Raw genomic sequence first — 20,719 nt, forward strand, 5'->3', positions numbered from 1 at the left:
GCTACCCTACAGCCACCGGGCTGAGGGGGGGAAAGAGGCAACATGGAGGAACGCACCACAAGCGTAGGACGCAGGTGGCCTGAGGAATATCCTCTTTAGGTACCATGTACCGCCGTTCGGCCGAACGGTCTTTACTTTTTTCTCCGCTTTAGTCCGGCAGTAGCTCAGGAGGTAGAGCGGGTTGGCTGGTAACCTGAAGGTTGCTGGTTCGATCCCCGGCTTCTCCTAGCTGAGTGTCGAGGTGACTTTGACAAGGTACCTAACCCTGACTGATGTCTTGATGTCGAAGACAGACATCCTGTCTGTCTTCGACAGCTGCTGCTGGAACAGAGACTTCCAACTCTCCAGCAGTAGCGCCCCAAGGCCAGATATGCACCCACGGGAAAAACTGATGATGATGATGATGATTTTTCTCTTTAATAGGGAAAGAAAAAGTAGGAGCAAGCTTCCGGAACTTCGCGGTCCGTGGCGCTGCTCTACCCGGCTGCGGCTGCGGCTGCTGCGGCACCGGGGCTGGAGTCGGAGGCGGCCCCCTGGAACGCTGGGACCGGCCCGGACCCCTCCCACCAGCAGGCCGGGAGGGGTCCGGGCCGGTGGGACTCTGGTGGGAGGAGCCCGTGAGAATCGCCCCGAACCGGGAACGATTCTCACGGACTGACTGCTGGTGCGCGAGCACCTCGGAGAACCGGAGACCAAATAACCGTTTGTGAAACCTCCCCTACTTTTAAAACCCGCTTTCACTTCTTGCTCTCATCATTTTATGAGATTTAAGATTTACACCCTGCCTCAATAATATAAATGGTGTAGCCTATGGGATTACCATTGGACCCAATATTAAATACATAATTATGGCGATAAAGGACATAAATAGGGCATTACATACATAATTAATATAATTATATAAATTAATGTACCAATGTATCTAAATGATTGAATACGTTTTTATTTTAAAAAGGACACTTATTGCATAATGCCACTTTATTTCTTTATAACCCTGTACAATTATATGAACCTTGTTTTAAAAGACATTTGTATTCCCTCTCCTTGCACCTGAGATTTCTCATTTGCACCAACACTGTAGCCACCAACTCTGATTCTGGGCGCATGCCGATCTCCCGGCTCCTTTCGTGTGCAGATTCCTCTTGCAGGCTTCCATCCGTGCCGACATGTCCACGACCCTTCCATTGCGAATTAGCTTGGCCTCTCTGGACAATCCTTAGCTCTCCACGATGGCCACTCCCCCTCACTTTTTTTTTCATGGAAGATGCTTGGTCAATGGCTGCCTGTATCTTCCCATGTTCATGCTCTGCTAAATCAAATACTTTGATGTTAGAGGTGTCCCAAAGTCATTTTGTTTTACATCTCTTTATATAGGGTTACAACGTTCCACAGAGAACAGAAACGCCTCAAAATCACTAAAGTTCAGACCTTTATTCCTCAATCCATCAGTTTCAAGAATCATCATACATTATGGATTTCCCCCCATATTTCATAGACTCACGGCATACATCCTCATATTTACCATTTGTACAATTTATTGTCACTTGGTCCATTCATCACCGATTCATCATTCAATTATCTCATCTGTCCCTCGACCCACACACACGCTAATGCTCTGCACACGTCTCAATACAACAGAGTTTCAAAGGCTCTTCACCTTAATATGTTCTACCCATTAACAAAGGAAATAACACGACGAGATGTACCGTTGTTGTTTTTTTTCCGATTCGGGCACTTTTTTTAGTATGCGACTCAAGACTGATTTTGTTCTTAAAGCTGGATAAAAAGGGACGTTTCTACAGAGTAAGGTAGGTCCTCGACCAGCGAAGAGGGAGAGACCGTGAGAGAGAGAAGCAACATAAAGATCAGCAGTAGAGATAGAAGACAAAGAGAGGGAGACAAGATGCAGAAGCAGAAGCAGAAGTAGAAGAAGAAGCAGAAGCAGAAGCAGAAGAAGAAGAAGAAGAAGAAGAAAGAATTGAATAAAGACTAGCATGCGTTAGCATAAAGGTTTTGTTGCTCCGAGCCACGGAACTGAGCTCAGCAAGTTCTCCTCATGGGGACTCATCCAAAGCAACACCCAGTATCCAGAGTTCACTCTCTTTGCTCATGTTGCGACCGATGACCAATAGTACCGGAAAGGGCAGCGGCCAGTTCTGTTAAGACCCCACCTGTGGAAAGATGACCCATGGAGAGAGAGAGCGAGGGGGGGGGGGGGGGGGGGAGGTCCCCGGAGGTAAAGGTGGAGGCGTGTTGGACCGCAGGTGAGGAAGCAGCAGGAGAGGCAATGGACGAAACACTGACTTTACAAGTTAGGTGAACAAGTGCGACACAAGCGCACGCAACGCGGCATCAGGTCCGCCTTAATGACCTCCTGGTTGAGATACCTCAACACGTAAGATCGGTGAACGTACCCCCCCCCCCCCCCCAACTGACATACACATCTCCCCAGCAGCTCTCGGCCTCATCCAGTAGCAGAGAGAAATTGTTTTGTTTTTTTGTCCGTTGAAGTCCAAGGAATCCAGTGTAGCAGGAAACGGAGTGGCATCCATGTGGCACGAAATGCAAGCACTGTCGAGTGCAAAACAAAAGAAAAAAGAAAACGAAAGAGCCTCTTTTCCTCAGGGTTGTCCCCCCCCCCCCCCCGTCCCCTAAAACATCAGCTCCACCCGAGCTCCGTGGGGTCCACGGTCCGAAAGGGGTTTGCACACAGACCTGGGGGACAAGCTGGAGGTGAAGAGTCTCGAGCCAGGCCACACCAGACGAAGACCGTCCCGGGTTGTGTCTGGCTGATTCCCGGCCAGGGCTCCGTTCTTAAGCTCCAGAACCCCCCCCCCCCCCCCCCCCTTCCTGCCCTCCGCCCGGGGGGGGTCCTACTTGCCGAAGATGGCCTCGTACTCCAGCAGGATGAGCTCCACGATCTGGTTCTGGTACACCATGTGGACGGCCATGTTCAGGGTCTCCGTCTCTGGCCGCAGCAGCGTGGGCCCGAACACGATGGCCACGCTCTGGGTGGTCATCCGGTTCTCCTCCCCGTGGTCGATCACCCTGGGGGGGGGGGGGGCATAGAGCACGGTTAATGTCACAAGTAGAGGTCGACCGAAGACGATGGCCACGCTCTGGGTGGTCATCCGGTTCTCCTCCCCGTGGTCGATCACCCTGGGGGGGGGGGGGGGGGGCATAGATCACAGTTAATGTCACAAGTAGAGGTCGACCGATATGGATTTTCTTTAGGGCCGATACCGACTTTTTTTTCATCAGCTTTAGCCGATGACCGATACGTCGATTCCGGTTTTCTTGTAGCCGATAATTGTCGCCGATATCGCTTTTGCTCCCTCAATTGACATCATGAAAATTACACAATGATGATGACGAATGTTACAAGTCTCAATTAAAAAAAGGAACATTATTGAACTGTCTGTAAATCATGGCCGAAAAAATATTTTCTAAAATAAAAAATAATAAAATAAAATATAATCACAGGTCACGAGCATCTGCTGCTGCACGGCTGAAGTCACGTTTTGATCGGCGGTTCCCTGGCTTAGCGCCTGCATTCTACCTCTGTTACTGTTCTCTACCCCTTCTAACTGTTCTGCAGCCCAGCGCGCTCCTATTGGACGCCGAGCCCCCCTAAAGGGAAGGACCCCTCCCATGAGCTCATACTCAAGGTTCATCGGTGGCACTCATTACCTGCCCTGAACAACGTTTAAAGGTTGAGAGGGCCATATTAGTAGCTATTTGTACCATTTCCAGGGAAGCACAGGGAAGCAAACAGGTGTAAAGCGATAGATTTGACCGTCGTCGTGTCACGTGTGCCGTACTTGCGGAGGTGCTTGAACAGCAGCTGCATGGTGTCGTGGTTCGGCCGCGGCAGCTGCTTCACCAGCTCTTTAATGGAATGCACCCGGTGTTTGTACTCTGAATTCTCTGCAATATAAAGAAATATATATCATTATTATTATTAGCATTATTAAATAAATATAAAAAAATTGTTGTAATAATGTAATAATAATAATAGCAATCCATGAAAAAAATAAAAAAAGTTGTAATTTCAAGCAAACAAGGCAGCTGATTGGCTTAAGGCTCCAGCCAATCAGGCGATGGTATCAGAGTCTACGGCGCCCAGACGTACTGATGGCGCCGACAAAGTCGTGGAAGGAGGAGAAGGTGAAGAGCGGCTCGGGAAGCTCCCTGAAGTACATCTTCAGAGCGCCCGCCGTCACGTGGACGTCCTCCCACTTCCCCTCAGACAGGCTCACCTTCTCATCTGGACGGACACACACACACACACACACACAGAGACAGACAGACACACACACACACACACACACACAGAGAAAGAAACACACACACACACACAGAGACAGACACACACAGAGACAGACACACACACACACACACACACACACACACACACAGAGACAGACAGACACACACACACACACACACAGAGAAAGAAACACACACACGCACACAGAGACAGACACACACAGAGACAGACACACACACACACACACACACACACACACACACACACACACACACAGAGACAGACAGACATGCGCGCACACACACACACAAAGACAGTCACACACACAGAGGCAGAGACAGACAGAGACATACACACACAAACAGACACAGAGACACAGACATACAGACAGACAAAGAGACAGACAGACAGAGACAGACACACACAGACGCACAAACACACACACAATCATTATTCTCCACATCCTCTGTCCCCGTCTCCTCATGGCTCACCCCCAGTGGGCTGCTGTCTGATCTCCGGGTAACGTACCGTGGTTAACGGAATAGCGTAGTTTCTGTATGATGGCCAGGTTCCCGCTGACTCTGTACAGCCCGTCCACGTGCAGCCCTGCGGACCACGACGGTATTAGATCCATGAAGTTAGCACGGGTCGTAACCATGGAGACAAGACGTCCTCCCCCCCAGCCCCCCCAAAGATATTCGACCCGACCCCCAGTGTTAGAATTGGAGGCGAAACAGGCGTTCACTTCCGTTTTAAAACCATCTCATCTAAAAGCACCACAGGGGGGCCAACACCCCGTTGCAAAATAGCCTGTCAGATTCATAGAGCCCCCCCCCCCCCCCGCTGGGCGTACCGTTCTGCTCCACGTGGTCGATGCACGTCCTCACAAAGCTGGGCACTGAGGTACTCTCCCTCTGGCAAAGCTCGGCCAGGCTGCAGCCAAACACCTGGTCTGAACACACACACACACACACACAGGTTAGAGTCAGCCACACACAAACACAGGTTAGAGTCACACACACACACACACACACACACACACACACACACACACACACACACACACACACACACACACACACACACACACACACACACACACACACACACACACACACACACACACAGACAGGTTAGAGTCAGCCACACACCTGGTCTGAACACACACACACACACACACACACACACACACACACACACACACAGGTTAGAGTCAGCCACATACCTGGTCTGAACACACACACACACACACACAGGTTAGAGTCAGCCACACACACACACAAACACAGGTTAGAGTCACACACACACACACACACACACACGTTAAGAGTTGGTCAAACACACACATGTTACAGTCCCACACAAGTTAGTCAAAAACACACACACACATTAGTCACACACACGCACACGTTAGTCAAATACACACACATACATGTTACAGTCAAACACACACACACACACACAGGTTAGAGTCAGCCAAACACCTGGTGTGGACACACACACCCACACCCACACACACACCCACACCCACACACACACACACACACACACACACCCACACCCACACCCACACACACACACACACACACACACACACACACACACACCCACACACACACAGTGCCCCGTTCAAGGACTCCAGCATAACGTTATATTCATGGGGGAACGCAAAGCTGTCGGGAGAAACCTCTGTTTTCATAATTAAATCCCAAAAATGATTTGAGGCTATGTATAATATAATGATATACAAATGATTGTATATTGATTATATACAATGTGATGTTTGCCACGTCGACTAAAACCTCATATGGAGTACTTAAGTTATAGTAAGCTGCCATTGGTGATCTTGGTGTGAGCGTATCGGGAGGTGATCCACCTGTCTGACGGACCGTCTGTCCGTCAGACAGGTGGATCACGCTCACCTAGAGACGCTCACCTTTGATGTAGCCCTTGTCCCGGACGGACTGTAGCGTGGGCCGACGCGTCAGGAACTTCTTGAGCTTGTGCCGGGTCTTCTTGTTGTCCCGGTCTTCCACGCTGGCCGAGTATTTGACGCCTAAGAGGGGGGGGGGGGGGGGTGGGGGGGCGAGAAGGACATAAATACCCTGGCCACTGGGCGACTGAGTGGATGGTTGTAAAAAAATATAAAAATACAATGCATCCTGAACGACAGGAACCTCTTACACATTTATACAAAAAAAGTTTGTCCTTTATCGTAATTCCCTTTTTATATTTGAAATCTGTATACATCCCAACGAGCATTTGTTTGGTTTATCGTTGGTGTCGTCGTTACACCGGGCTAACTAGCTTGTTTGCCGTGTGAGTGTCCAGTCCCTAAGCCAAAGTGGTGATGCAAAGGTTAACTGCAATAACTACATCCTACTCATTCGTTTTTCAGAGGACTTGGGGCATTTAACCAAAGGGACATTTTCTTTTCATGTTCGGTGAGTGTATTCCTTATGGCAGACAGCCTCACCCTTCTTTGAGTGGGTTATGGTTAGGGTTAGGGCAGACAGCCTCACCCTTCTTTGAGTGGGTTAGGGTTAGGGTTAGGGTTAGGGTTATGGCAGACAGCCTCACCCTTCTTTGAATGGGATAGGGATAGGGTTAGGGTTAGGGTTATGGCAGACAGCCTCACCCTTCTTTGAATGGGATAGGGATAGGGTTAGGGTTAGGGTTATGGCAGACAGCCTCACCCTTCTTTGAGTGGGTTAGGGTTAGGGTTAGGGCAGACAGCCTCACCCTTCTTTGAGTGGGATAGGGATAGGGTTAGGGTTAGGGTTATGGCAGACAGCCTCACCCTTCTTTGAGTGGGTTAGGGTTAGGGTTAGGGCAGACAGCCTCACCCTTCTTTGAGTGGGATAGGGATAGGGTTAGGGTTAGGGTTATGGCAGACAGCCTCACCCTTCTTTGAGTGGGTTAGGGCTAGGGCTAGGGTTATGGCAGACAGCCTCACCCTTCTTTGAGTCCCGGTGCTCCTTCTCCTTGTCCTGTTTCTCCGTCCCGGGAGACTCCGGCATGTCCTCCTCGATGGCCTCGTCAGACTCCCAGGCCTGGAGGTGGACGCAGAGACAACACACACACACACACACACACACACACACACACGAGAACACACACACGGCGTTAAACACACTGGGAGACACTGAATGGGCGGGGGCCAGGGTCGTCTGTTGTGCGTGGGTTCCTTACATGGGTGCAGATGGTTTCCTGCAGGGTCTGTAACCAGTCGTTGATGACCGTCTCGTTATCCGACTGGATCAGCAGCTCTGTGGCCTGACGGGTCTTCAACTGGGAGACGGACAGACAGACACACAGACCTGTTATAGCTGAGTCGAAGTGGACAGACAGACACACAGACCTGTTATAGCTGAGTCGAAGTGGACAGACAGACACACAGACCTGTTATAGCTGAGTCGAAGTGGACAGACAGACACACAGACCTGTTATAGCTGAGGTGAAGTGGACAGACAGACACACAGACCTGTTATAGCTGAGGTGAGGTGGACAGACAGACACACAGACCTGTTATAGCTGAGGTGAGGTGGACAGACAGACACACAGACCTGTTATAGCTGAGGTGAAGTGGACAGACAGACACACAGACCTGTTATAGCTGAGGTGAGGTGGACAGACAGACACACAGACCTGTTATAGCTGAGGTGAAGTGGACAGACAGACACACAGACCTGTTATAGCTGAGGTGAGGTGGACAGACAGACACACAGACCTGTTATAGCTGAGGTGGACAGACAGACACACAGACCTGTTATAGCTGAGGTGAAGTGGACAGACAGACACACAGCCCTGTTATAGCTGTGTAGAAGTGTAGATAAACCCAGATAAACCAACGTTAAAAGACAATACCGTTCTTGGGGATCAAACTGAGTGTCTCCTGGCTTCAAGAAAACATACGGACCCAATATAATTTGGCGAAATCCCTGAGAGTATTTCTGGTGAATGTGCTCACAGCTCTTTGGCCTTTGTGTCAGACATTTTGTAAAGTGCTTGTGTGGCGAGGTTAGGTATCGTTATGTTGTCCACAAACCTGGCAGCCTACTGACCCATCGTACAAGGGAGTCGTTTGGACCATAACCTTGTTAACAGAGGTATTAGGGAAGCCAGGGGAGACGCTAACGATGTTTTAATCACACAGACCACTTTTATCCTTAATGAAAACAAGGTGCTCAGGAATTGTATGCTTTCAATTTCCATCAATAGAGATTCAGGAGAACCTTTGAAGTGTGCCGTGGTAGGAATGGGTGACCTTTTTTTATTGGTTAAAAAATATAAATAATTCTGATAGTGTTGCGTCCTGCTAATAGGTAGCCTGGCTGCTGCCAGACCAAGCCCCATCGCAGCTCGCACGTTGGTCTGGGGGGAGGCTGCTGTCATTTCCTTCAGCACAAGAGGCGTGATCAACGGGCCTCGTTCAACTGACTCTGTACGCGATTGGCTGCTTGCCGTCGCTTCCCTGCTATCATTCTGTTAAACCAGCCAATAGCGCGCCAGCGGGGAAAAGCCAGCTCGGCGATTGGCTCCCGCAAAAGCGTATCGGAAGCAGAGAGAAACGTATTGCTCCTCTCCAGACCCTTCGGCAGGGCGGACTCAAATCGCCGGCAGAACGGGCGGCGGGCTCCCGGTCTAAGTAATGGATTATTTAAGGTGATCACCAACGAGGGCCTGCGCTGTATGACCCGACCACACCCCCAGGCCGCTGAAGCCCACCTCCAGGACGTTCTTCTTGCTGGACTTGTCCTTGGAGGCCCAGTCCACCGAGCCTCCCCGGAGGTCCACCGTGAACTCTGGCTTGGACTGGCCCGATCCAAACTGGAGACGCCGCTCGCGCACACACACACACACACACACACACACACACACACACACACACACACACACACACACACACACACACACACACACACACACACACACACACACACACACACACACACACACACACGTACCTTGTAGATGTGCCATGTCTTTTAAAAAATATACAACTCCACTATGCCAGAATATTAATTGCTATACGTTTTCTGTTATGTTGCTTGTTTAACACGGCCATTCGAATGAATCCTCAAATGTCCGACGTGACTGAACATACGTAGACATTTGGCATTGTTCATTTTATTAAACCATTCTTAATATGTTATTTAATAAAAAATAGAAAGATACAGAGGCAAGTCTGACTGCATTTGTGCAAAACCTAGGACCAACAAAAAAGTGTCACTCACCCAGCTGGTCCCGCCCCCTTGGCCCTTGGCGAATAGCAGCATGGATCCCCGGAGAACGGTCCAGGAAGAGGTCCAGTTCTTCCTGTTCCGCAAAAATTTATAGCAGACAATAAGACAATATGGAAGATAATATTTACTGCATATTACGTTCCCTCTGAAGATGCATCGGTCGTTCAGCGTGTGATCCAGTATCCAGTCCCATTAAAGACATTCCAACTCACCTGACTTTCTTGCCATGCTCTGTGATCTTGGTCACGGTCAGCAATCCACACTTCTCAGAGGGCTGTGGATTGAAACAAACATTGGTTTCTTACCAAAGTGATGGAAGGTGCAGAGCCAAGAGAAGCCCACACAGACCACCTCTTAAATAGCAAAATCCCAAACAGAACACTCGGGTGAGAGGAAGGACAGCCGTCAAGAATGATCACACACCGTTCTGAAGGGAAAACATCAGAAAGGTAAGACACCTAAAAGTAGCACCTACACCAAACTCTAAGCCACCGAAAAAAGATACAGAAGTCCAAAGAACACTGGCTGGCAGCTTTTAAGGCTTCGAAACAAACCCACCACCAGTATGCAGACACATGGAAGGAAACTTGAATTGATGAGGCAAGGAAATCACGAATCACAATACCCTGACCCGTGTGTTTTTTTTTTTTTTTTTTATCGTCGCCTCCCACATAAGAGATGACATCATCGTGCTGATTAGCAAACACAACCAGATGAGCCATTTATGTCATCGTCCTCTGTGAACGCTGCTTCTGGCCGCCCATAACTAGAGAAGTTTGTCTGGGTTTGCTGCCATCTCAAAAGGTTAAAACATGGCGAGCACCACATGGTTCTGTGATGCAAGCATCTACGTAAAACCCCAGCTTGGCTTACATCAAATATGGCCACAATGAGCCTACAGTGGAAAGGCTATACTGGTGAATAATACAGTATACAAGGGGCCTACCAATAGAGCAAAAGCAAATCGAAAGTCAATCATTTGTAAAATTATTAATTTGTAAAATTAAAAGAAATTCCTTATCTTGGATTGTCTTTACTATCTAAATGGCAGTCAAACTTATAAAAGTATTGCTTGTATTGTAAAACAAGTTTGCTTGTTTGTGTGTATGCATGTTCAATCCACACTTTAAAAGGGGACATATTATGCCACCAGGTGTGAGTGTGATTAGCCTTACAAGCCGTTTTGAAAATCTGCCCCTTATGACATCACTAGTGGGCGCGTCCACCTAGATCTGTGCTGGACAGATGAGCAACGTTTACTTCAGTCCACTGGGTAGGCTGGTAGACTGATCTGTCCAGCACAGATCTAGGTGGACACGCCCACTAGTGATGTCATAAGGGGCAGATTTTCCAAAAACGGCTTGTAAGGCTAATCACACTCACACCTGGTGGCATAATATGTCCCCTTTAAGATATTAAAGTGAGGTCCCCTCGAAAACGAGACGATTCATCTCAAGGGGCTTCCTCTGAAGAAAATTGAAATTGAAATTCCAGGTCCATCCCAGGTCCTGGAACACGGAGCAGAGAGCAGAGCGGGCAGAGCAGCAGAGCGACCAGGGAGTGGGGGTACTGACGGAGGCGGGGGCCTTGGGTGACGAGGGGTCGGAGTCGGAGTCGGGCGAGGGCGGCTTGAGGCCCGGAGGCGCGTCCTGGTGATGGAGACACACAACACTGTCACGGCAACCACAGGGGCGCGGCAGGGGAGGGGTCGTCATGGGGACCACGCCAACCAACATGCTAACGGACAAGCTAATCAACACGGTGGTGGTGGTGGTGGTGAGTGCGTGAGGTCCCCCCCTTCACTGCAAAGCGTCTTTAAGTGAATAGAATATATAGCGCTATATCAATCAATCAATCAATTATTATAATTATTATTAACATGATTGACAGGTGAATTGACCGGATTGTCAGTGAATCTCACGGACACCGGTATCATAAAATCAACGAAATGACGGGGTGAGAATCAACGTGAGGCGAGTGGGTCGGCAACAGCTTCAGTCTTGCGTTGCTGGAGTCCGTATCTCAGGGGAACAAGCGTGATTATTATTTCCAATCAAGCGTGATCATTGCCGGTGTGTGGACTGGCCTTCGGATGCATCTGATTGAGCATCGTGATTGTTTGTTTAAACACATCTGGTGAAATCATAGAAATCATTGCCGTCGAATCACTCGATGAGGCTTGAGGGTTATTTGGCCGGGGGTCGCTTTGGGTCATTGGGACGATCGGTCCATTTCAAGGTGATTGGGTTGGATGAGTTTGCGTTGTGCAGGGTGCTGACGGATCCTTTGATGGAGGACAGGCCACTGACTTGGTGTTTGTATGGGTGGGGGCGGGCAGATCCACCGCGGAGGGTTCTCTTTTTGATGACGCGCTGCAACACAACCACATTATTCCACCACTGTCCACCCCTTCATCGCTTCAGTAGAACCCATTCACACCTACAGACGGCCCTGGTGCACTTCATGAACACAAGCTCCTGTTGGTGGAGCAGATCTGTGAGAGTCACCCTGCCCTACAAACCAAGGGAAACACTTCTGGCTACAACTACCGTGATGCAGTCACTGTAAACCCATCGGTGTGTCAAATCTAGATCTCTGTCACGAAGCCATCTGCTTCCTCCTGCAATGCATTTACATCCTTCGACTCTCAGCCATACTGTGTACAAAGTTGTCATGTCAAATTAAATCGTTGGCGAACAAATCCGAACGAATCCCAATCCAGGACGTGGATTCGGATTACTACGGTAAGATTGGATGTTCATTTATCATAAATATTTCAGTACGGTAACAGTTTAACTTGTGGATACATTATGTTCTTGTGTTTTGTGTATCACAGCAGTTCTCTTTTATAGCTCAATGTTTGGACTTGACATTCACACTTTTGGCATGTTGCGTATCAGACAATTACTTAATGGAGGTATAAAATATGACATCTGTGCTATTGCCACTTATTATAGGGGCGGCAATTATAGGGGCGGCAATGTATTCTAGTGCATGTAAAAGATAACGAGGGAATCATGGAAATGTATTATCATAATGATGCCATGATTATACTGTGTGTGTGTGTGTGTGTGTGTGTGTGTGTGTGTGTGTGTGTGTGTGTGTGTGTGTGTGTGTGTGTGTGTGTGTGTGTGTGTGTGTGTGTGTGTGTGTGTGTGTGTGTGTGTGTGTGGGGTCAGACCTTGTCATTGGGCTCCAGGAAGGTGGTGCTGTGTCTCCACTTGGTCAACACGATGGGGTCGGCGTGCTTCCTGTCCAGGCTGCGGCTCTTCAGCGAGTCCCCCGCCAGCTGGGGGGGGGGGGGCGTACAGTTATGCTACGTCCACGTCGACGCAACGCAACGACCACGCAGACGCTTCCACGCAGTCGGGAGCCTTGACGGTTCTGCGTCGGTTTTCAGTGAGCGGACCAATCACAGCCCTCGCTGCTGCGTCGCCTCGACGGTAGGTCACCATTTTTTGGTAGGCGCACGTCAGACCCTTCCGGTGGACGCAAGGAGGGTCCGCAAGGACGTAAGGGGTCCGTCACCCCCTTGCGTTGCGTCGATGTGGAACCATAACTAAGCCTTCAGGTGGGGGTTAAAAACATAGGAAGGGGGTGGGGTTGGGCCTGCCTCCGATAACGCACTGGATGTCCTGCACTCGTCCTCCAGTCTTTATCGTCCAGTGGGGCGGACACGACTGTGTCTGTGCTCGCGTCATCGGGTCTGAGAGTGTGCTCACAGAGCAGTGTGGTGCAGGCGTATTTAGGGCTATCGAACACACTTCCATTTAGCGTGGGCAGTAGCGAGCAGAATTATGATTAGCAGGAAACAAATCTGGAACTGCAGGTTGGCATCCCCTGGTGATTATGGGTAAAGCGTGCAGCAAATACATTTTAAAGTTATAGTCATTCGGTTTAGACTTTTAGGCTAGAGTGCTAGACTTGTTTTCATAATGTGAATCGTACACGTGCGGACCAAACGCCAACCTCTTACGTAACGTTACCGTAGGGTATGCAACGCTACAGATAATGTGAACGGCAAGTAGAATCACATGGGGCTGGTTCAACATTGATTCATTTTTTGGCCTTCTAAAGACGTGGGCCCTCGGACGAACGTCGTAACGTTAGGGGTTTCAGTCTGTGCGTGAACCCTGCACTACCATTACAAAAAAAACAAGTCTAGCTGTCGGGTCTAAAAGTCTAAACGCCTCAAAGAATGAGGCAAATAGGCTGATTATCTGCCTTTCCCCACACAATAATTAATAGGTAATGCGAAACTCCCCGTTGGACTTTAAACCGACGAAAACGAGTCAAAGCGGAAGAAAGGAGGGAGGAAACATGAGACGGTCGGGGTCGTTAGGGGACCAACCTTAGGGAGCTCCCACTGCGACCTGGAGCCGTCGGCGCTGTAGTAGTAGGGCCTGCCTTGCTCATCAACATGCTTTATCCACTACACACACACACACACACACACACACACACACACACACACACACACACACACACACACACACACACACACACACACACACACACACACACACACACACACACACACACACACACACACACACACACACACACAGGGTTTAAGCCTTTAACTGTCACTGATCGACCCAGCCTAAATCGTCCATGGCGAGACCTCCAGCCCTCAAACGCCAAACAGACCAGACGTGACCAAAGCCGCCTCGAGGTCTCGGAGGTCTCGGTATGGGGGGGGCTATCGAGGGGGTTTGGGGCGGATCTAAGGAGAGCTTGTGAGCTGAGGATCTGGCCACGCAGACTCTCAACCCAGAGCAGGACGCCAATCACGTCAGAGCAATCAAACCAAGACAGAGAGGACGACGGAGAGAGAGAGAGACAGAGGGGGAGGGAGGGAGAGCTGGGCCATGAACCCATTTTTTTTTATCGTAATTCGAATGAATGGTTTAGGACGATTTTTTTTTTAAAGAAAATCGATTCATAAAAAAAAATGAATACATCACTTTTATTTAATTTTTTCTTCAAAGGTATTATCAACATGGCAGCATGCGCCGGAAAAAGTGTGTGTGTAGAGTTTGCTTAAAGTCTGTGGCAACCATAAGCAGAAGCACAACACATTTACTCCAACATCTTAAACTGCGGCCCGCCGCAGAGCGGTAGATGTGTGTTACTTATTTAGCTTTTGGTTGATCATTGTTAGAATCCAAACTTAAAAAATGGGGGAGGGGGAGGGGGAGCAGGGGGGGGGGAGCAGGGGGGGTAGCAGGGGGGGGAGGGGGAGGGGGGGGTACCTTCTCGTTGTTATAGTCGCTGACATACAGCGTGTGGCCCTGCGCGTCCATCTCCTCCGACCAACCACAGGCCGGCGAGCCGTACAGGCTGTCTGATTGGCTAGAGTAGGCGCTGAGGCTGGGGTCCTCAGAGGACGGCGGCGGCAGGCGGCCGACGGAGAGACAGAGCATGGGCAGGAAGGACGGCGAGAGAGAGAGGGGCGTGGGCTACAGAGAGAGAGAGAGAGAGAGAGAGAGAGAGAGAGAGAGAGAGAGAGAGAGAGAGAGAGAGAGAGAGAGAGAGAGAATGAGAGAAAAATTGAAAGCGAGAGAAAGAATGAGAGAGATAATGAGTGAGTGAGCGAGCGAGCGAGTGAGTGAGTGAGAAAGAATGAGAGAGAGAGAGAAAGAATGAGAGAGAGAGAAAGAATGAGAGAGAAAGAATGAGTGAGTGAGTGAGTGAGTGAGTGAGTGAGTGAGTGAGTGAGTGAGCGAGCGAGCGAGTGAGCGAGTGAGAAAGAATGAGAGAGAAAGAATGAGAGAGAGAAAGAATGAGAGAGAAAGAATGAGTGAGTGAGTGAGTGAGTGAGTGAGTGAGTGAGTGAGTGAGTGAGTGAGAGAGAGAGAGCCAAAGAGAAAGAATGAGAGAAAGAGAGAGAGCGAGGGAGAGAGACAGAAACAGGACATTGTGTACAACAGATGTAGATAAAGGAGACGAAAACTTGATTATATTTCCCCCCCCGAGAGTGACAGAGAAACAGAGGTCTAATCCCAGAACCGAACCAGAGACAGGAAAGCCCACTCCAGAGGGCCTAATAGATCACTATCCACTACACAGAGGGCAGTTCATCCATTTGGTCTGTAGATGGCAGTGTGTCGTAGCTTGTCATCATTCTAAGCAGGAGGTGTAGTCAAAGAGGGATGCTGTGATTTAAAGGGTTGGACTTTTAGGCTGAGTGTTGATGTAGGATAAAAGGGTCGAAACCCCTTCCCAGGTGTATAATATAGTGTCCTTTGATTTTGATTGATAAAGTTTTAAAAATGACCAACCGCCATGGTGCATCAGGCGGATCCAGGTAAACTGATATGATGATTAATAAATCACGTTCTGTCAGTTCGTTCAAAGTGTCCTTTGACACTTTTAAAACTTGTTTGTAATAATCAAGAGGGCTCTTTGGACATCCCCCATCCATCACACCTCACTGCCTTCCTCGCCAACCAGACTAGGACAGAATCCCCAAACACTAACATCGAACCCCAGGGAGCGCGCAGGGTCACGCTGGGCTCCTCAGCTGGGGGCGAGTCGCCCCGTACCTCGGTGTGGCCGTCGCCCGTGCCCTGGCCGTCGGCCCCGGTGCTCTCGGGGGCGTCGCGGGCCCGGGGGGGCTTCCAGGTCCTCTCCTGGGTGGAGCGGTTGTAGTAGAAGTGGCGGCCGCTGTGGTCGCGGTAGGTGTCCCAGTCGCCCAGCGTGTGCAGCGGGAAGCCGGAGGGCAGCTCGGGCAGCTGGCCCTGGGTGATCTTCAGGTCCCGGAGGTTGGAGTAGACGGGGGAGTCCGGCCGAGCCTGGTGGGAGGAGCTTGTCTGATGGAGGAGAGAGAGGGGGGGGGGGGGGGGGTGTGTTAGCAATGGGAGGGTCTCACCGCCTACATAATGCCCTTTGACCTCGTTTATGACCCGTCTCCCCCCCCTGTAGCTGTAACACCAGAGGAAGCGTTGGCTAGGGAAGAAGCGATGGAGAAGATGGGGAAGAGAGGCTCTGATTGGTCAAAAATGAGCCGGGAGCTGTCCAATTGGCTCGTAGGACTCACGGAGGACTTCCATGACCAAAATCGGAGGGATGTCTATGCCATTTCTCACAGATTACACTCAGATAATAACTGTTAAATCCTACTTATCGCACCTTTAAGATGAAATAAGTTAAGTTACATTTTTCAAACTGCTCCTGGGGCCCCAGCTTATATTAACTCGGCTCAAAGTGGATTCAACATGGTTATGTAACCAGGGGGGAGAACACGAAACAAATAACAAACTTCCTGGACAGTGGACGATCAACTCGGGCACAGAACCATGAGCTCAATGTAAAACGCACCACACAGCAAACGCACACAAACACATGGACAAAAAAATATTGACAACCCAAACAAAACATACCAAATACTGCAGGGATAGGAATTTATTTAATAATTGACTCCATCTCCAGCCCGGTGAATCCAGATGCTGAGTAATGACAAAAATCCAACAATCTGTCATCTTTTTTTTTTTACGTTGCAAGCAATTCCACAGAAACAGAAGGATGTTAGACAACCCCTGATCTGAAGGACGAACCAGCTGACTCAATCTCTTCCACCTGCCATCTGCATTCTTTATTGAAGCGCAAAAAAAAGAGAGAACCACACAGATTCAGATACCCGGAACTGAAAACGCTGGCATTGGTGGGAACCTGAAGTCAAACACGTCACTAAAGCAGCGCGTTTCAACCGTTTCTTTAGACACCGCGGCATCAGATAGGAAGAAGAGGGGTCAACCGAGTGAAGAGAAGAGAGCGAGGAGGAAGTGAAAGCTCGCAACGGACACGGAGTCCTGTACGGCGGGAGGCGACGGCGTTACGTAACGCGACTTCAACACGAGGGCGTCTGGCGCCGGTAGGAGACACACACGTAAGAACAGCGCCGACAACGCGGGCGGTGGAGGGTAGAATTTAGGGCTGTGAACGTGGTTCCCAGTTTGTCGTTGCGGCATGAACGACTGCGATACACAATGTAAGAAGATGGGGTTTAAATCTGGGAAAGATTCAACGCCAATGTCAATCTTGGCAACACTTGAAAACACTGTATCTTTGTTTTCGGTACTCAACAGCAGGCCCCCAGAGGTATGGCCCATACTGTGACTGTTACTGCAGACTCTTGCAGCCCAAGTTATTGCAGAGTTTTTCATGGAAATCAATACAATTGAGTTGGTGGATTCCGAGTTTCCCATATGGGATAAAACAATATTACCGAAATGTTGTTTTACTCCGGTAAACATAGAAACTAAATCGGTACAAGTTCAGTACGGGTTGGACTTTAAAATCCAGTGTTGGAACCATTTCTGACAAAGACTATTACTCTCCTTTGTTAAATTCTCCCTGATACACTGCAGAGTGAGTCAGTGTGACGTCAGGACTGGGTCACGACGTTTAATTCATTTAATTCATTTACATATCAACTGATCAGCTTGGAAAACAGTAGAGGGAATGACATCAGGCTGGAGATAACACAGAGAGGCTGAGACTTAGCTAGAGGGATCCAGTGAGGATTAGAGAGGGACAAGCTAAACAGTCTTACGAGTTACTGATGTGAACAGGTACCAACTCAATGAACTGAACCTAATAGGATGCCAGCAGGTTTCTGAAAACAAGAAGCCACTTCAGAGCAGCGGTTTCTGAGGCTCTGAGCACACACATGTGGGAAACCAATCAGAGCACCACCAGTCTGTGGTGACACCGTCTGTTGTCCCCCAAACCAGACCACCGTCTGTGCGTGTGGTTTGGTGAAGCACCAGGTAAGGGTACTTCAAACCATCACAATGGCAGTACCCTGGGTGGTGTGAAAACCACCAGCACGTGAACAGGATCCCTCTTTTCTTCTACTACTGCTGCTGCTGCTCCCTGGGTTATGGGGGTAAGTACAGGCCTCCACTGACGTGGATCATGGCGTCTCAAGTGCTACTGCTTAACGCATGCACGCACGGTCACACAAACACGTGCACGCGCACTGGATAGTTCCTCAGAGCTACCTCAGTGTGGTCGGGAGGCCGTGGTCTGATTGTAAGTGCTTGTGCCTCACGAAGAGGGGAGTCCATGCAGACGGTCGATCCTAGCAGGCTAACCGCGACACCTGACAGAAAAGGACCAGGGTGTACTGCTTTCCTATTGGCTCGAGGTCAACTATCTCCCTTTGCCACAGGGACATTAACAACAGCACGGGTGTTGTTGACACAGCTATCAACTATATATAGCCTATGACTTGTACTAGTAATACTACAACCTATAATCATGACGAATAAATCATCAACCAAAGTTAATCAACGACGCACTATGAATTAACAATGTTGCCGCGTGTGTGTATCATAACCGCATTGAACTAATATGACGGACGGCACCAAAATGAAGTTATTTAATGCGGACACGGTGAGGAAGGCTGGGTTGCCAGATTAGCCTCATTTGCGATGCGTGAGGTGTAGCGTTGGCAGGAGGAACGTTGGAGACATCTGGGGGCCGTGGCAGAACAGCCTGTCCGTCAGACGGTCGCCCGTGTGGCGGTCACGCCGCCGCAACATAAAGCTTGACCCCTCCCACCTCATTAAGCCTAATCATCTGATACACGGATAGCGCCATCGGGAGTACTCGGAGTGCTATTTTGTGTTAGCGTGTGTGGTATCCCGTTGGCGTCTTTTGTACTAATTAAAGTTCGAACAGAAGGGCGCAGTTTCAACTTGTGCAGAGGCGACAGGAAGCAGGAAGGCAGTTGCTTACCCCCCCGCCCCCCCACACACACACACACACACACACCAACCGCCTTACAGTGTTGCCATACCAACGGTGGTGCAGGAAACAAACAGTGAGTGTTCATCCGCCCCCCGCTTCCGCCCTGCGGCTGCTGATCATATGGAGGCGACGCGTCAAGGTACCGGGCCGGTCCAGAGCTACCCGAGGACAACAGAGTGACGAGAGGCTGGGCCGGTAAGGATGGGCGAGGAGGTGACGGCGTGTGTGTATCGTTACTCCGGCTGAATCACTGCAGCACAACACTTTGAGTCTAAACGACCGCTCTGCGGAGGCAGGGAACGCAGTGGAGGGGGAGGGGGAGAGGGAGGGGGAGAGACAGAGAGAGGGTGAGGGTGAGAGCGGGTGAGAGAGAGAGGGTGAGAGGGTGAGAGAGAGAGGGTGAGAGAGAGGGTGAGAGGGTTAGAGGGAGAGAGAGAGAATAAAAACGAGAAAGGAAAGGAAGGAAGAGAAAGAAAAGAGCGAGGGCGGACAAAGGCGGAAGAAAATAAACTAGCGGAGGACACAGCCAGAGAAACAAAGAGAAGAGAGAATGGAAGCAGGAAAAGAAAGAAGGCATTTATTTTGAGGAGGGTGCGGTGGAGCGAAAGTGCCGCAAGAGCAAACTAAGCCTGAGTCACACTCAGAACACTGGCACGTGAGGGAAGCAATAACCCGAAACCTGGTGGATGTGTGGACGTGTTCCTACGCTCTACGTTTAAACATTGGTCACACTATGAAACAGGGGATCCGGCTCTTCCAACTGCAGCTGTGCATGCTGGCTAGGCTGCCCTTCAACACACAGACCAACCGTCCCGAGGAGAGCGAGAGGTAGAGGACGGGACACTGCGTCAGTGTCCCGTCCTCCACCACCACACGGTCTTCCACCTTTATTTTGGGATACTTTTTGGGGTTGCACAGATGTGTTGGAAATGAGGCGGCCACTGCACCTTGGATGGCAGGCGTCCAATAGATAGGGGGTGCCCTCACACACACGAGAGAGAGAGAGAGAGAGAGAGAGAGAGAGAGAGAGAGAGAGAGAGAGAGAGAGAGAGAGAGAGAGAGAGAGAGAGAGAGAGAGAGAGAGAGAGAGAGAGAGAGAGAGAGAGAGAGAGAGAGAGAGAGAGAGAGAGAGAGAGAGAGAGAGAGAGAGAGAGACCTTCTGTATAGCCGCCCCCCCGTTCTTCCTGCATTCCTGTGAGGAACGAGCTCTACCGCATAGTAAACGTACAAAAAAACGTTCATGCAAAGACACCTGGAGGACTTCAGGGCAGTGGTGCCACACGCACGCGCACACGCACACACACACACACACACACACACACACACACACACACACACACACACACAAAACTAGTTAGCAAATGGCCCTGCGTACTTCATCAAGAACTTGTACATGTGTAAACAACACACACCCACATCGTGGGAGAAATCAAGAGCAAAGAGA

At 49.9% G+C, this 20,719-nt stretch overlaps 1 protein-coding gene and 1 long non-coding RNA gene across 6 annotated transcripts in view; one reads left to right on the forward strand and one right to left on the reverse strand.

Moving 5' to 3' along the window:
• Positions 1–1,416: 1,416 nt before the first annotated feature.
• LOC132462467 (rho GTPase-activating protein 12-like) overlaps positions 1,417–20,719 on the reverse strand; it is a 42,443-nt gene continuing 23,140 nt past the window's right edge. For 2 of the 5 annotated variants that reach the window (XM_060058020.1, XM_060058024.1), the window contains 17 exons: positions 16,065–16,331; positions 14,772–14,978; positions 13,868–13,948; positions 12,698–12,805; positions 11,826–11,888; positions 11,091–11,165; positions 9,729–9,790; positions 9,508–9,589; positions 8,999–9,100; positions 7,463–7,561; positions 7,227–7,323; positions 6,207–6,326; positions 5,124–5,222; positions 4,799–4,876; positions 4,133–4,267; positions 3,822–3,927; positions 1,417–3,048 (listed from right to left, as the gene is read on the reverse strand). In XM_060058020.1, the coding sequence (XP_059914003.1) occupies positions 2,874–3,048; positions 3,822–3,927; positions 4,133–4,267; positions 4,799–4,876; positions 5,124–5,222; positions 6,207–6,326; positions 7,227–7,323; positions 7,463–7,561; positions 8,999–9,100; positions 9,508–9,589; positions 9,729–9,790; positions 11,091–11,165; positions 11,826–11,888; positions 12,698–12,805; positions 13,868–13,948; positions 14,772–14,978; positions 16,065–16,331 (1,956 nt within the window). In that variant the 3' untranslated portion in view covers positions 1,417–2,873. The remainder of the gene's footprint in view (positions 3,049–3,821; positions 3,928–4,132; positions 4,268–4,798; positions 4,877–5,123; positions 5,223–6,206; positions 6,327–7,226; positions 7,324–7,462; positions 7,562–8,998; positions 9,101–9,507; positions 9,590–9,728; positions 9,791–11,090; positions 11,166–11,825; positions 11,889–12,697; positions 12,806–13,867; positions 13,949–14,771; positions 14,979–16,064; positions 16,332–20,719) is intronic. The other 3 variants (XM_060058023.1, XM_060058021.1, XM_060058022.1) reach the window with 3 other exon arrangements.
• LOC132462469 (uncharacterized) lies at positions 9,758–9,999 on the forward strand. Its single transcript, XR_009526848.1, has 2 exons — positions 9,758–9,920; positions 9,966–9,999. It is a non-coding gene; the product is annotated as an uncharacterized LOC132462469 (long non-coding RNA).

This window comes from Gadus macrocephalus, chromosome 8 (assembly GCF_031168955.1).
Source record: "Gadus macrocephalus chromosome 8, ASM3116895v1".
Lineage (NCBI taxonomy): Eukaryota > Metazoa > Chordata > Actinopteri > Gadiformes > Gadidae > Gadus > Gadus macrocephalus.